General features: G+C 37.3%; 2 protein-coding genes across 4 annotated transcripts; both read left to right on the top strand.

The window, feature by feature from the left end:
* Positions 1-330: 330 nt before the first annotated feature.
* LOC141591497 (putative E3 ubiquitin-protein ligase XBAT31) lies at positions 331-5,278 on the top strand. Of its 2 annotated transcripts, XM_074411851.1 has the most exons (9): positions 356-645; positions 822-881; positions 1,057-1,128; positions 1,735-1,856; positions 2,069-2,209; positions 2,311-2,418; positions 2,902-3,163; positions 4,474-4,885; positions 4,968-5,078. In XM_074411851.1, the coding sequence occupies exons 1-8, from the start codon at positions 451-453 to the stop codon at positions 4,858-4,860; spliced, it is 1,347 nt and encodes a 448-aa protein (XP_074267952.1). In that variant the 5' UTR covers positions 356-450; the 3' UTR covers positions 4,861-4,885; positions 4,968-5,078. The 2 variants fall into 2 exon arrangements, with proteins under 2 accessions (XP_074267950.1, XP_074267952.1); XM_074411849.1 differs by having other exon boundaries at positions 331-645; positions 4,474-5,278.
* Positions 5,279-10,157: 4,879 nt separating this feature from the next.
* LOC141591496 (actin-11-like) lies at positions 10,158-14,401 on the top strand. Of its 2 annotated transcripts, none has more exons than XM_074411848.1 (5): positions 10,158-10,318; positions 11,708-11,776; positions 12,303-12,696; positions 12,981-13,594; positions 14,069-14,401. In XM_074411848.1, the coding sequence occupies exons 2-5, from the start codon at positions 11,717-11,719 to the stop codon at positions 14,132-14,134; spliced, it is 1,134 nt and encodes a 377-aa protein (XP_074267949.1). In that variant the 5' UTR covers positions 10,158-10,318; positions 11,708-11,716; the 3' UTR covers positions 14,135-14,401. The 2 variants fall into 2 exon arrangements, with proteins under 2 accessions (XP_074267949.1, XP_074267948.1); XM_074411847.1 differs by having other exon boundaries at positions 10,161-10,318; positions 11,705-11,776.
* The last annotated feature ends 174 nt before the right edge of the window (positions 14,402-14,575 follow it).

Genomic DNA, 14,575 nt, shown 5'->3' with positions numbered 1-14,575 from the left:
TATTCAAGTTTGACACGATCTTCATGTTTATTTTGCAAACTGGCCATTTTCTCTGACTCGAGTACTCGACTTAACCTGATCTAACCTAAATAATTTACATACCCATAAATGACCCTACTCAAGTGAACCTAATTTAAACCCGATCCAATTAACCCATTTAACAAGTCTACTCTCAAATCTATACTCCTATATAGTCAGGGACTCAGGGTCAACCCGACTAGTCCCCCTTCTTTGTTTCTCTAGATCAACGGGCAGTCCAATCCCCAGTCCAAAAACTTTCGTACACCTACCCGAACTACCCGTCCTCTATCTCATCTATCACTACTACTTCACTTTATAAACTCCCTCACTTACTCTTCCAACAATCGGACGCCCACCCACCATTAAAATCCACCATTTTTATGGTGGGTGTACCTTAACACCCAAGTAACAATTTGATTAATAAAAATAATGGGTCAAGGTATGAGTTGCACATCATATAATAATAATAATAATCATGAAAATGTGATTTTAAGTGCAACTCAATTGGGTGATTTACATACATTGAAGTTGGTTTTTGAAGATGATCCAACATTTTTATTTCGATCTTTTTTGTATGATCGTCAATCTTTGCTTCATATTGCTGCTGCTCATGGTCAGATCGATGTGGGTTTCTTTTTATTCTTGCTAATTTTTCCAAAGTTTGTAGCTTTTTCAGTTTTATTTACCCTTTCCGTCTCGGTTATTTTTAGTTAGCGATATTTTAATCAAAGGTAAATAAATGATTGAGACGGAGGGAATATTTTGGTTTAATTTTAGCTGATTTATTAATTTTTTTGTAGGTGCTTTGTTGGTTATTGGATCGATCAGTAAATGTGGATGGATTAAATCGATATAAACAGGTGAGTAAGTAGTGACATAGGAAAATGAGATAACGTCACCAAGCCGAGTCTCGGTATTTAAAAATGTTGGACCTTACAGGTATGTGAGAAGGTGCTACCGAGACTCGTACCGGTCCTATCAATTAGATTTTTCGGGTTGTATATTGATTAGTTGATTTTTGTTGAATTGTTGTAGACTCCGCTAATGGTGGCTGCAATGCACGGGAAAATCTCGTGTGTTGATAAGCTTCTTCATGCAGGAGCTAATGTAAGTCATTTTTCAACTAATCAACTTTAAAATATTTGTTTTTTTTACTCTAGTTAGTAATTAGTCAATAAAATTTAACTACATTTACCTAGAATGGCTAGATACAAGCTAGGAGATAAAATCTGAACACAATTGTATAAAAAAGATGTGATCTTTGATGATTTTGTCTGTGATCTGAGGAAACACAAAATCTCATTATAGACTCACATATCGGTCTATAACTAAAGACGGACCAAATACACTACCACATTCCTAATAAGACAAGCAACAAGTGGGGTGGTGGGGCCAAAAATGTCACCACTTTCAAGCTATTTGACCCGTCTTTGGCTGTAGACGGATATATCCATCTATAGCAAGACTAGCTGTTGAGGAAAAAGATGTGATCTTTGCAGTGGCGGAACCATGTGGGGGGCTAGCAGGGGCGGACCGGGTGGTTGCCCTCTTGGACTATGAGAAAATTGAAAATTTTGGTTCAAGTTTTTCTAATTTTTGCCCCTGCTGAAATTTTTCGCTCACTGATGTCAAATTATGGTTCCGCCACTGGATCGTTGTGAGTTTTCTTCAAGGTGATTAATTATGATTTTCGGTTTGTTTTGGGGGTTTCAGATTTTGATGTTTGATTCAGTGAGGAGAAGAACATGCCTGCATTTTGCAGCTTATAATGGGCATTCTGAATGTGTGAATGCTATTCTTTCAGCTGCTAGAACATCCCATGTGGCTATATCTTGGTAGGTTTATTCACATCTTATTGTTTGTTTCACAAACTCGTATGAGACGATCTTAATTGCATGTGACACTGACCCATTAACTGATGAGGACTGTTGGGTTGGTCTCAGTTGTCTCACATATGAGACCGTCTTGTTCACGACCTGTTGTATTTGTTTAGTCGTGTATGTTTGTTGTCAAAATGAATGGTAATCTAATCTATGATGGATGTCAGGGGGTTTGCTCGATTTGTGAATATTAGAGATGGGAAAGGTGCGACCCCATTACACTTGGCAGCTAGTCAAGGGCGGCCAGATTGTGTTCATGCATTACTTGATTGTGGAGCTTTATTGTGTGCCTCGACAGGAGGATATGGGTTAGTATTTTTTGGATCAAATTATCAGATTACCGTGAATCTGATGAAAGTCGTGCATTTGTGTTTTCTCAATCGAGTTTGTTTGAAACCTTTATTTGCAGACATCCTGGGAGTACACCTCTTCATTTGGCTGCCCGAGGAGGATGCCTTGATTGTATCCGTGAATTGCTGGCATGGGGTGCAGACCGGCTACAAAGAGATGGATCTGGGTATGATATCCTACGGAATTGCCTGTTGGTTTTAATGCTATGAACTCACTGGTGGTAGTATTTAATTGGGATTTATGCAAAAACTCTGCCATATATTGTTATTCACAAAACTTATATGAAACGGTTTTACATGTGAAAACAACTCATAAATCATACTCCCTCCTATTCCCGATAACTGTCCCATTGTCCATTTCCGTCTATTCACATAACTGTCCCATTGTCCATTTCCGTCTATTCACCCACTTTCTTAATTCTTGTGCCATTTCAACAATGGGACAGTTATCGGGAATAAGAGGGAGTATAAGGAGATATGTAATACACAATTGTTTGGGTAGTTCTCACTGTCTGGTATTTCACATTATTGTTTTCTTAGATTTGTGTTTCGGACCCCAAAATACAAATGCATTCTTAGTTTCGTTAAAGATTTGATAAAATATAACATAGTAGGCTCTCATGAATTGCATCTCGTGTTTCCACAATCAGGAGAATACCATATGTGGTGGCAGTAAAGTACAAGCATGGAAGTTGTGCCGCATTATTAAACCCCTCATCAGCAGAGCCTCTTGTCTGGCCGTCACCATTAAAGTTTATCAGTGAGCTAAATCCTGAGGCCAAAGTTCTACTTGAACGGGCACTAATGGAGGTCAACAGAGAGAGGGAAAAAACCATCTTGAAAGGATTAGACTGTTCAATTGAATCTCCATTGCATTCAGATGTTGCGGCCGTAGATGATAGTATGTCTGAGGTACCTTCCTGCTTTTCTTTGTTCAAAGTTTTTCTGTTAATTTCTGATTCAATATTGAAATCTACATCGTTTGTGTTTACATTGGTCACCAAAGTGGTCTCTCAATAACTTATTGAAAAACCGTCTCTCCCAAGTTTTAGTGGTGTTGTATTTGGTTACCAAACTGAAGCGAGTAAAAAATTAGAAGTCTATAACCTATACAGCTAAAGGTACCAACTTTGTGGATGGCAACTTTTGTTACTTCTATAACGGCTGCCAAATGAAGTTTTGTGGTGATTATGAATGCCTCGTTTAATACTTCGTAGTTCATAGTATGTGATTAGTGACTTCAGTGTGGAATCATCTGATGGAGCAAATAACTGTTTTTTAGGCATAAATATATGTTTTTGGCTCCGTTTTGAAGCCATATACTATTCCACACAAGTGGCGAAAAGAGTGGTACCGACTTCCATTATACGATTCACTAGTAAACACATTAAGCTATTGCTTCCTTTCATTAGATGCTTCCTTTTGACATATATAGGAAATTTAGGAATGCTTGATAATTAGGCTTTTTGCTGTGTTGTATTATCCTTGTGTTGCTGAAGTCATTCAGTCTGAACTTGTCAAATGAGTCGAAGCATATCCCGTTGGAATTTTACCTTTTCTGTGCGTGTTTCACTGTTTTGTAAGTTGTTGGAAGCGAGTACAAGTCTTTAGTGCTTTCTTTAACCATGTCTTTGAATTTTGATGCTCTCGTAAATGTTCCTCCAAATTACTTATTGTAAAACTAGTATAGATTCCGCGCAATGCGCGGTATATATAGAGTATTTATTTTTTTAGGGTGTTATTTATAATGGAAAACTAAAGTTATGAAAGGTGTATTTTTTTTTTTTTGTCACAAAGTTGATGGTAATTATGCAAGTTATTCTCTAAATTATAATTATTGCATTTAATGAAAAATTTATCAACTTATAGTTTATAGTTTAGCTTTAATTTTATTTTATTTTAATGAAAAAATCATAATTTTGAATTTAGTTATAAGATTATATTTTAATGAAAAGATAATAGTTTAAAAAAGAAAGTTTTACTTGTTTTTTTATTTAGATAGAAGCATTTGGAGGGAAAACTAAAAGAATTTTTATTCTCTTAGTAGTAAGGGGATACTGGACTTTCGGCAGAGTGATTACTCTGAAGTTGGTTAACTTAAGTAATAGACGAATTGTATTCGTGACCGTGTTCTAAACCCATCAGTATTTTGATTTATATAAGCAGGTATGAGATTTTCTACTAGTCGAAATTTTTAAACTAGAAATTAATAATTGTTTCAGGCGAGTGATGTGGAACTGTGTTGCATTTGCTTCGACCAAGTTTGTACAATCGAAGTCCAAGACTGTGGCCATAAGATGTGTGCACATTGCACACTAGCTCTCTGCTGTCATAACAAGCCAAACCCGACAACCGCCATCATAAACCCACCCGTTTGCCCGTTTTGTAGGAGCAACATTGCGCGTTTAGTTGTTGCCAACCTAGTCTCAGATGATGTGCAAGATATCGATACAAGCTCCTCTAAGGTCCGGAAATCAAAATTGTCTTGGAACTTGAGTGAGGGTGGAAGTAGCAGTTTCAAAGGCATCTCCTCTGCATTTGGCAAAATGACAGGTCGCGGCTCAGGGAGAGTAAGTGTAGACGAGTTAATTGATAAACCAAACGACTAAGGAATTCGAGTTCTACTCTTTCAAGGTGAGCTGCCAACCCAACTTTGTTTTCTTTCTTAAATGGAAAAAAAGAAAAAAAAAAGACTAGGGTTCGAACTTTTGGACAGGCGCTAGAAAGTCGGTCATGGTTCTACTCGAGAACCCGTTTGGGTCAAGCTTACATGAAACTGCATACCTGGTTTTCGAGGGGAATCAGATTGAAGAAGGTAACAAGGAACTGATGCACGTACGAATCTGAGTGTCGGTCCAATGAGTTTCTTAAATATTAAGTCGTAAATCATAATTATAATTTGTTGTAGAATTATTTGTCCATCAGAGGAAAGTTTAAGACATTCTTCATGGGGGTAAAAGCCCTAATGTAATCTATATTTGAGACAAAGCTTCTGGTTATGCAAATAAGATAATTATAGTTTGTGCATTTTTCACTATTCAGAATAACGGTTTTGTGACGTTGTCAACTAGTTTAGTTGGTAAAGTCATGAGAGGTGGTGCTCATGACCCGGTTCAAATCTTGTTAGCATCACACGAAAAGAATATTTTTTTTTCTTTCGTTTATAATCTTTTAGTTTATGCCTATGAATAGTGGTAAAACCAAAGCATGCTATACCCTCAAAAAAAAAAAAAAAAAAAGCATGATAGATGTAAAGATCACGAAAGCGGACCCAATTAATTACCCATATAATTAACCATTGGAAGTTTGGAACATTAAAAAAAAAAAAAATTCATCAATACACCAAAAGTTATTGGACGGGTCATACCCGATCTCAAGCGGGTCAGTCGGGCCTTTGTTTTCGACGACTGGAGAGGCAGGTCAAGCCAGTTTACCGCGTGCAATCGGCCACATTCAGATATAGAACTATTGATTGAACCTCAACAATGAGCTTAAACTTTTGGTAAAATCACTTAAACAATTAGATTTAATTACGATAATGATCCATAAAACGATACTGCTTTAAACTTATTTGTTCCGGGTGTAATTCCAGAGCAGTTATTTGTCACTACCCGTGCTTGTAGAATGACGTCCTTAGTTGAATCCTCCTTGCGGTCTCCTGAAACGATGAACAAACTGAGGGCTCGGCTTTGGGCCGAGCGAACTCACTCCGACGCTCAAGTCAGTAACTTAGAGAGGTAAGTCGTTGTTACTTGGCAAAGTACGTATTGTAGAGAGATAAGGGAGATATTACCAGATGAATAGTGATTCTTAGGTTAAATTGTGGATCCTTTCCTCAATGATAATTGAGGAGTATTTATAGACTTTCACCTTTTGTCACGTAGTGGCCAAGTGGCCAAGTGGCTAGCGGTGGAAAAGACCGAGCTACCCTCGCCGAGGGACCCATGGCGCAGGCCGGCGGCCCCTGTTGACTCACCGCCGAGGGGTCTTGGATATGAGTTCGCGGATGTGTGCCCGGCCGGTTGGTTGTCCGGCCGGGACCCATCCGACAGCCGACAGGCCTCGTCGGTTAGGGCGTCTAAGCCGTTGACTTCTTGTGGATATCTTTGACCTTGCTCAATGTGTTGACTCGGTCAACGGGTGCAGAATATGCCTCATCAATTTGCCCCCGCCGTAGTCATGCCGTGGTATGGGCTCCGATGTATCTTTGAGCGTATATTCTGCGCAAGTGAAAATTTACCACTTGGCTTCTTCTTCCCGGCATGGCTCTCGCTTAGGTCGTACCATATCCCCTGAGACGGCGCCAATTGTTCCTGGGTGTAATTCGGAGCTTGATTATTTGTCACCACCCGTGCTTGTAGAATGACGTCCTTAGTTGAATCCTCCTTGCGGTCTCCTGAAACGATGAACAAACCGAGGGCTCGGCTTTGGGCCGAGCGAACTCACTCCGACGCTCAAGTCGGTAACTTAGAGAGGTAAGTTGTTGTTACTTGGCAAAGTACGTATTGTAGAGAGATAATGGAGATATTCAGGATGAATAGTGATTCTTAGGTTAAATTGTGGATCCTTTCCTCAATGATAATTGAGGAGTATTTAAAACTTTCACCTTTTGTCACGTAGTGGCAAGTGGCCAAGTGGCTAGCGGGTGGAAAAGACCGAGCTACCCTCGGCCGAGGGACCCATGGCAAGCCGGCGGGCCCTGTTGACTCACCGCCGAGGGGTCTTGGATATGAGTTCGCGGATGTGTGCCCCGGCTGGGTGGTTGCCCCGGCCGGACCCATCCGACAGCCGACAGTGCCTCGCGTCGGTTAATTTGTCTAAGCCGTTGACTTCTTGTGGATATCTTTGACCTTGCTCAATGTGTTGACTCGGTCAGCGGGTGCAGAATATGCCCCATCATTATTAATACGCCCTTTATCCCAATCATTAATACACCCTTTACATAATTGGGACGGATGAAGTACTAAAGAATAAAGATGACAAACAAAATAGATGCAATTTTGTGATATTTAATTGGAAAATGAGTTGGTGCCACCGGGTGACACCCAATCTCGGCGCCGGATGCATGTGAGAGGGTGACACCCAATCTCGGCGTCACCCGATGACGCCTTATCATTATCCTATTTAATTTTGGTTTTAATAAAAACAAGAAAAAGGTTAATGCAAAAGCATAAAGTAGTGTGTGTATCTCTTGATTTTAAAGGAAGCAACAAAGTTAGTTGTCGGACTTTATCTTTGATCAGCAAATAGTGGCGGGAGAATCGCTTTTGGTCGTTTAGTATTCGTTAGCAAATGCAAAGTATATACTTTAGAATGCATACCTTCTCATATGCCTCTATCTCTTGCAGCCTTACTTCAATAATAGTGTACGGATTTTAGTTATAGTATATACATTCGGTCCATGAATCAATAAGCATGTACAAGTACAACCATTCATATGTCCCAATCGATCTTCAGGTGCATGCATGCTAATTAAGAAATGAACGGAAAAAAAAACTACGGCCATTTTATTGGATGTGTCGTAAATCTGAAGGTACTAGTATAGTTGAACGTAACATTTTGGGAGGCTTTTAAGGCTTTGGTGGAGTAAGGACTGTTAGCAGCGCTGAGAATGAAAATTTCTTCGAAATTTGCAGTTATTTTTTTTGGAGTTTACCTTTTTCTTAGAACAAATCTTGACTCTTAACTGTTTAAAGGTCTTTTGCTGCAAAGTACCGTATTATTTAAGGTGATAAGTTTGAGAGGACAACTGATACGAGTACGGATACGAGTCGATGGAGGGATTAATTTAGGAATAAATAGGGGTTTAATTGAGCTATTAAACTAACTTTATTAGTTATCTTAATTGGTTCATTATGATTATCATTATGTGTCATAATAACTTTTCTTAATAGCATGGCTTTTAGGTTTCCTTTTACTATTTTGTAAGGCTATATATAGCCAATCCATCCTAATCTCTTGTAGAAACACACAAGATTTTGAATAAAAAAAGAAAAGCCTAATGTTTTACAAGTTTGTAATTTATGATCGATGCGTTCGATCCAAAAATGTTAGAGTTTGACGCGATCAAACTTTAGCCCGAGTAATATTCAATAGGTCTTGAGTATTCTCACCCATTACTCGTGTTATAGGTCTAGCACCGAGTAAATATCCCATTGACTTGAATTCGACACATGAGTTCAAGGCAAATATCCATTTGTTTTATTTTTCTGTTAATCCGCTTCCGCATTTCGTATCAACAACCAATTATAATTCCGTAATATAACAATTGTAGTTTTACGTAATACAATGGCTTATTAGCCGCATCGAATTTTAAAGTCAAAATTAAAGTTAGGCCAAGAGATCGAAAAGTGTAGACATTCATCATGTGTTGTTCTAGGATTGTCTTTTGATATTTGATGTGAAAAGAAGTTTCTACGGGTGGACTTGATTGATCATGTCAAGATTCTCTCCATTACTTTTCTCTCTCTTACCTATCCATTGCTTATATGGCCAGGATTTCGTTTGGGGTCAAAATAGAGGGATCGAATACATTCGAGACATTTTAATCTCCACCCCAATTTTTCATATCAAAAATAGATCAAAATTAAATTGTATCCATTAATAGATAATGAAAAGAAATAGTTAATGGAGAGAATCCATTGCCTGATCGAGGAGCACGCTCTCCTAAGTCCTGAACTCTAGAACATTGCTCCAATTTTCTAAAGCTATTTTACATAAATTTAAGTCTTATGAAACTGTCTTCTATATGAAAATTAACTATGAATCTTTTGGTACTCTCATGTAATTTGCGAGCTAAATTTTACACACTCTAATTATAGTCATATACTCCCTCCGATCCAGACAAATGTAAACATAAGTAAAAAGTGGTTATTTAAGAAAATGTGGAAAAGTGAGGGGTAAAGTAAGAAATATTGATTGGGGCCACATGAATTTAGGTGGATTAAATAAGTAGTTGGTGAGTGGATGAGTGGATGGTAAAGTTGTAAATAGGTAGTGGATGTAAGGGTAATTTAGTTATTTTTCATGCCAAATATGGTATGTTACCATTGGTGTGGTTCATCCATTTTAATTAAGTGTTACCATTTGTCTGGATCGGAGGGAGTATATAAAATGATTTCATATAAAAACCCAATGGAGATGGTAGGATAATTAGTCAATTGCTCTATCTTGACCAATGTTCGAGTTTTAACTTTGAACTTCAGAGAAGCAAAACATGGGCCGTTCACTAACAGATACTTGGGCTGCACAAGAGATTGGGTCTTCTGTTAGACTATTGGACTTGTTATTTTTTTTGGGATGGAAAATTTTGAGTGCTGATTTTTGCAGTACACATTTTACTCATTATATTACACATTTTACTCATTATCGGAGAGATTAAAGAACGAGGTTGGTTTAAACGGTTGATGATATTAATCACGACTGTCACACGAGTACCCAAAGACTTGAGTTGGATAGTTTATTGGAGAGGTTAAGGAATGAAGTTGGATTAAGGGTTGGTGATTATTAATCGGGACTTTTTGAGGAGTAGTCATGATTTTGAGAATGAAATTGGAAACGGTAAAAAATCAAGCTGCTTTTCCGGTTGAGAAATTTTCGCCTTTCGGTCTATCGAGAAAAGTTTCTCAAACAAACTTCACCCAATGTAAATTTTAGAGAATGTGTTGATCAATACAGCTCATTCATCCGTAATTCGGGACACGCACTAAAATAAGCATGTAACAAAGAGAATTTATAAAAACCTATGACCGAGAGTATATATATATATATATCCAAATTTATAAAAAATTGAAATATTGAATTATATACTACTTAAATATTTACATTTTTATTATAAAAAAGTATTTTAAAAAATTAACTTTCTAAAAAATAATGATATATAAATAGAGAAAAACGTAAAATCTCCAACAGAATTTGAACGCATTTTTCTATTCAATCGCGATGTATTTATAGCTCCCGTTTTTCTCTCGTTATTCTTTTCAAATTTGATTTCTGAATTCACAGTCTCTCCTTCCTTCATTTTCTGCGAAACCAAATTCTCGCACATTTCTCTCTCGTTTTTCTGAGGTATGCGATTCAAAATTCCCAAATTAATTTCTCTTCGTTAATTAATTCTATCTTTTAATTGATTTATTCGTTAATTAATCGATAATTGGTTTAATTATGTAGCTAGTTTTGTTAATTGATCGTGTTAATGTGAATTTTATCAAAGAGTTTGTTAATTTGATGATTAATTTAAGATCAATTTTTCGTAATCGCTATCGAATTGACAATCGAACGATCGTTCACATTTTGTACGCAATTTACGATTTTATTTCATTTGATGAATTTGAGATTATTGCATTTTTGTATAATCTTGTTTTGATTACTTGATTCAATTTATTGTGGCGAAATTACGAATGTGTAATTACGAATGTTGATCTATATTTCACTTACCTAAATTTTCAGGAATTGTCGATGAGGAATGTGTTTAGAACCGCATTGATGTTAATTTAGTTATCGGAACACAATCCTTATCAATGATTACGAAATTCATTTACTGAATTAACATCAATGCGGTTCTAAACACATTGCTGATAAGGATTGTGTTCGCATACCTGAATTTTCAGGAGGAGTTGTAGGAATTTGTTTTGCACCGCATTGATGTTGTAAATGAATTTATATAGGTGTGATCTGATAAGGAATGTGCTTGCATGTATGAATTTTCAGGAATCAGTTGTTTAGGAATGTGAATTTCTTGATTATTGATAAGGAATGTAAATACATATACCTGAATATTCAGGAATCATTGTTTAGAAATGTGTTTAGAACCGCATTGATGTTAATTCATGTATAAATTCTTATAAATTCTTATAGATGCGATATCTCGAGAATTTCGTAATCATTGATAAAGAATGTATATACATATCTGAATTTTTAAGAGTCAATTTTTTCAGGAATGTATTTAAAACTACAAGTCCAATATAATGTTCATTCAGTAAATAAATTGATGAGATATCTTGCAAATTTTCGGATCATGACCAAAAAGCAATATCTCGACAAAAAATTATCTTTCAAAATGATTAATAACCTAAAGTTCGATGTATTATCTCGACAATTTCCCATGATCGTTACCCACGTGTCTCTAAGTAGATACACTCTTATTCAGTAGTTCAAAGTGGGGAAGAACGGTCAAATATATACAATTTTAAAATGGCCTGAACCGTTATTGTGATGACTGTTTCGACCTTGTAAGTTTCTAATACGCATATTCGCTTATTTGGTGGTGAAATAGGATGAGGGTAGTGTTCATATTTTGTATATTTTTTCATTTCATCCAGTGTGTGACATGGTTGGTTACTTGGTACTGTAGTTGGTATGGTAAATCTTGTCGAGTTATTTTGGTTAGCTCTTTTTCTGATAGCGCAGTAGCATATCTCTTGTTCTGAAATGCAGTTTTTTTGTTTGCTCTAGTAGGCGGATAAGATGGCAGATGGAGAGGATGTTCAACCCCTTGTTTGTGACAATGGAACTGGAATGGTTAAGGTATGATTCCGTCTTTTATCATTAGAATAAGAAGTTAGAAGCTGGAATTGCGGCTTGTGGATAGTAGGTAATCATGTGGTGATGGAGAAGATTAACTATCTTGATATGTTGTATGTGTTGGTGGTCTTATGTTGCAGTAAGCCAACACATTAAGGATGGTTCTCAATGTTTTTACACTGTTAATTTGCGTATTGGTTGAGATTGATAAATTTCTGTCTAGAGACTTGGTCCTTGGATGTGCGCAAGAGGTATAACGGATTTATTGAGTATTAATCTGCTATGTGGGGTTTTGTAGAAGTAAAGATGGGAAGTTAGTATTAAGTTGTCGCTTTCTTGCGGTGTTTTGGTCTGTGTGTGTGGCTGGAGGAGAATCCTCGAATATTGTTTGGGGCTTATCATTTGGTAGATTACACTTGGGGTTGTTTTTTCTGTTTTGCTTGTTTGCAGAAAGTCATCTTTTAATAATTTTCTGTTTTCTACCAAAAACTATGTGATCCTGTCTAAGACCTTTCTGTACATAATGTAGGCTGGATTTGCCGGAGATGATGCTCCCAGGGCAGTTTTCCCTAGTATCGTTGGTCGTCCACGTCACACTGGTGTAATGGTTGGTATGGGCCAGAAAGATGCATACGTTGGTGATGAAGCGCAATCAAAACGTGGCATCTTGACCTTGAAATATCCTATTGAGCACGGTATAGTCACCAACTGGGATGACATGGAGAAGATATGGCATCATACATTCTACAATGAGCTTCGAGTTGCCCCTGAGGAACACCCAATTTTGCTTACGGAAGCACCTCTGAATCCAAAGGCTAATCGTGAGAAAATGACTCAAATCATGTTTGAGACTTTCAATGCCCCTGCTATGTATGTCGCCATCCAGGCTGTTCTCTCCCTATACGCCAGTGGGCGTACTACTGGTAAGTACATTTCAAAGGGCTTTCTTGTTTGGATTTCACTTCCATTTGATAATCTTAAATTCTTTTCTAAATTTCAGTTAGCATTTCGTTAGTTTAGTGTCAGGTACCAGAAAAAACTCTCACTAATTCACCTTGTTTATATGTCAAAGCAGATTAACTACTTTGGGAGTTTTTGTATAATTTTAGTTCATATATTATTGAGTTAAATCGGATATATGGCATAGGCATAAAAGATAATACATGTATGTGCCAATGATGTTTATTAAAGTGATCCTAAATGCCAGGTATTGTACTGGACTCTGGCGATGGTGTCAGTCACACCGTTCCCATCTACGAGGGTTATGCCCTCCCACATGCTATTTTACGTCTGGATTTGGCCGGGCGTGATCTCACTGACCACCTCATGAAGATTCTGACCGAGAGAGGATACTCCTTAACCACTAGTGCTGAGCGAGAAATTGTAAGGGATATAAAGGAGAAGCTTTCATACATTGCTCTTGACTATGAGCAGGAGCTTGAGACTGCTAATACCAGCTCAACAGTCGAGAAGAGCTATGAAATGCCAGATGGGCAGATTATTACCATTGGAAGTGAGCGTTTCAGATGCCCGGAAGTCCTTTTCCAGCCATCCATGATCGGTATGGAAGCTGCGGGTATCCATGAAACCACTTACAACTCCATTATGAAGTGTGATGTCGATATCAGGAAAGATTTGTATGGTAACATTGTGCTCAGTGGAGGAACCACAATGTTCCCTGGAATTGCTGATAGAATGAGCAAGGAAATTACTGCATTGGCTCCAAGCAGCATGAAGATCAAGGTTGTAGCCCCACCTGAGAGGAAGTACAGTGTTTGGATTGGAGGGTCCATTTTAGCATCGCTTAGCACATTCCAACAGGTAAAAAATCATTTAATGAGATTCCCTTGGCGTATAAAAAGCTATTTATCTATTTACTCGAACATGGGTATGTGTCCAAGTGTCGGATTGCTCATGACAAAAATTTTGAGACACCAGATTTTATCCTAAAATGGGAACATGGGGATAGGGTTGTCTTTAGAACTTAATTTTGATTAGATATTTTGGAAGTGAACTGCACAGTGCGAAACAAAAGCCTTAAATATCGTCTCAAGTCATACTATTTCATATAACATACACTTCCTCTACTTTTGTCATGCATGCCTTTCTTTCGGTCTCCTTTATCAAGTGTCAACTAAGTAAGTTTCAGGTAAAGAATGCATGCCCATGTCCTCAAGTGTCATGTTCGAGATGGCTTATGAGTTATGAGTTATGGCTATAACCTGAAAATTGAAGAGTAAAGTAACATAGCTAAGGATTATGACATGCTAATTTCTGCTTAACTGTGTATTGCAGATGTGGATTGCTAAGGCAGAGTACGATGAATCCGGACCATCCATTGTCCACCGCAAGTGCTTCTAACAGGTTCTGTTATCTCCTGAACAAGACGGAAGAAGAATAATGTTCAAACTTGCAGATTTTGTTGCATTTTTTTTATTCAGTTCTTTTAAGTTGTGTCTTTAGAGTTAGATGCATTGCTGTCAAAAATTTGGTCTTTAAGATCAATGAGAAAAATGGACCTGTATTCGTTCATTATCTTGCCCTTGTTTTTTCTACTGTAGGTGCATTTCTGTTTCAATCATCATTGAGAGCATTTATGAAATAAAACCTTTCTTATTTTCCTGTTGAGATTTTAATATTTCAGATTTGATTTTGTCTATGTTGACCAATCAATTGCAGCAGTTGGGTACAATCTGATGGGATAATCTCTCCCTCAGGCGTTTGAATTAGTTAAGAGTTTACTTCTATAAAATAAAAATAGTTGACAATTGTGATATTTATTTAGTACCCAAACATATTCCT

This window comes from Silene latifolia, chromosome 7, assembly GCF_048544455.1.
Source record: "Silene latifolia isolate original U9 population chromosome 7, ASM4854445v1, whole genome shotgun sequence".
Classification (NCBI taxonomy): domain Eukaryota; kingdom Viridiplantae; phylum Streptophyta; class Magnoliopsida; order Caryophyllales; family Caryophyllaceae; genus Silene; species Silene latifolia.
The sequence above is the reverse complement of the archived record's forward strand: the minus strand, read 5'-3'. Positions and strand labels throughout refer to the sequence as shown.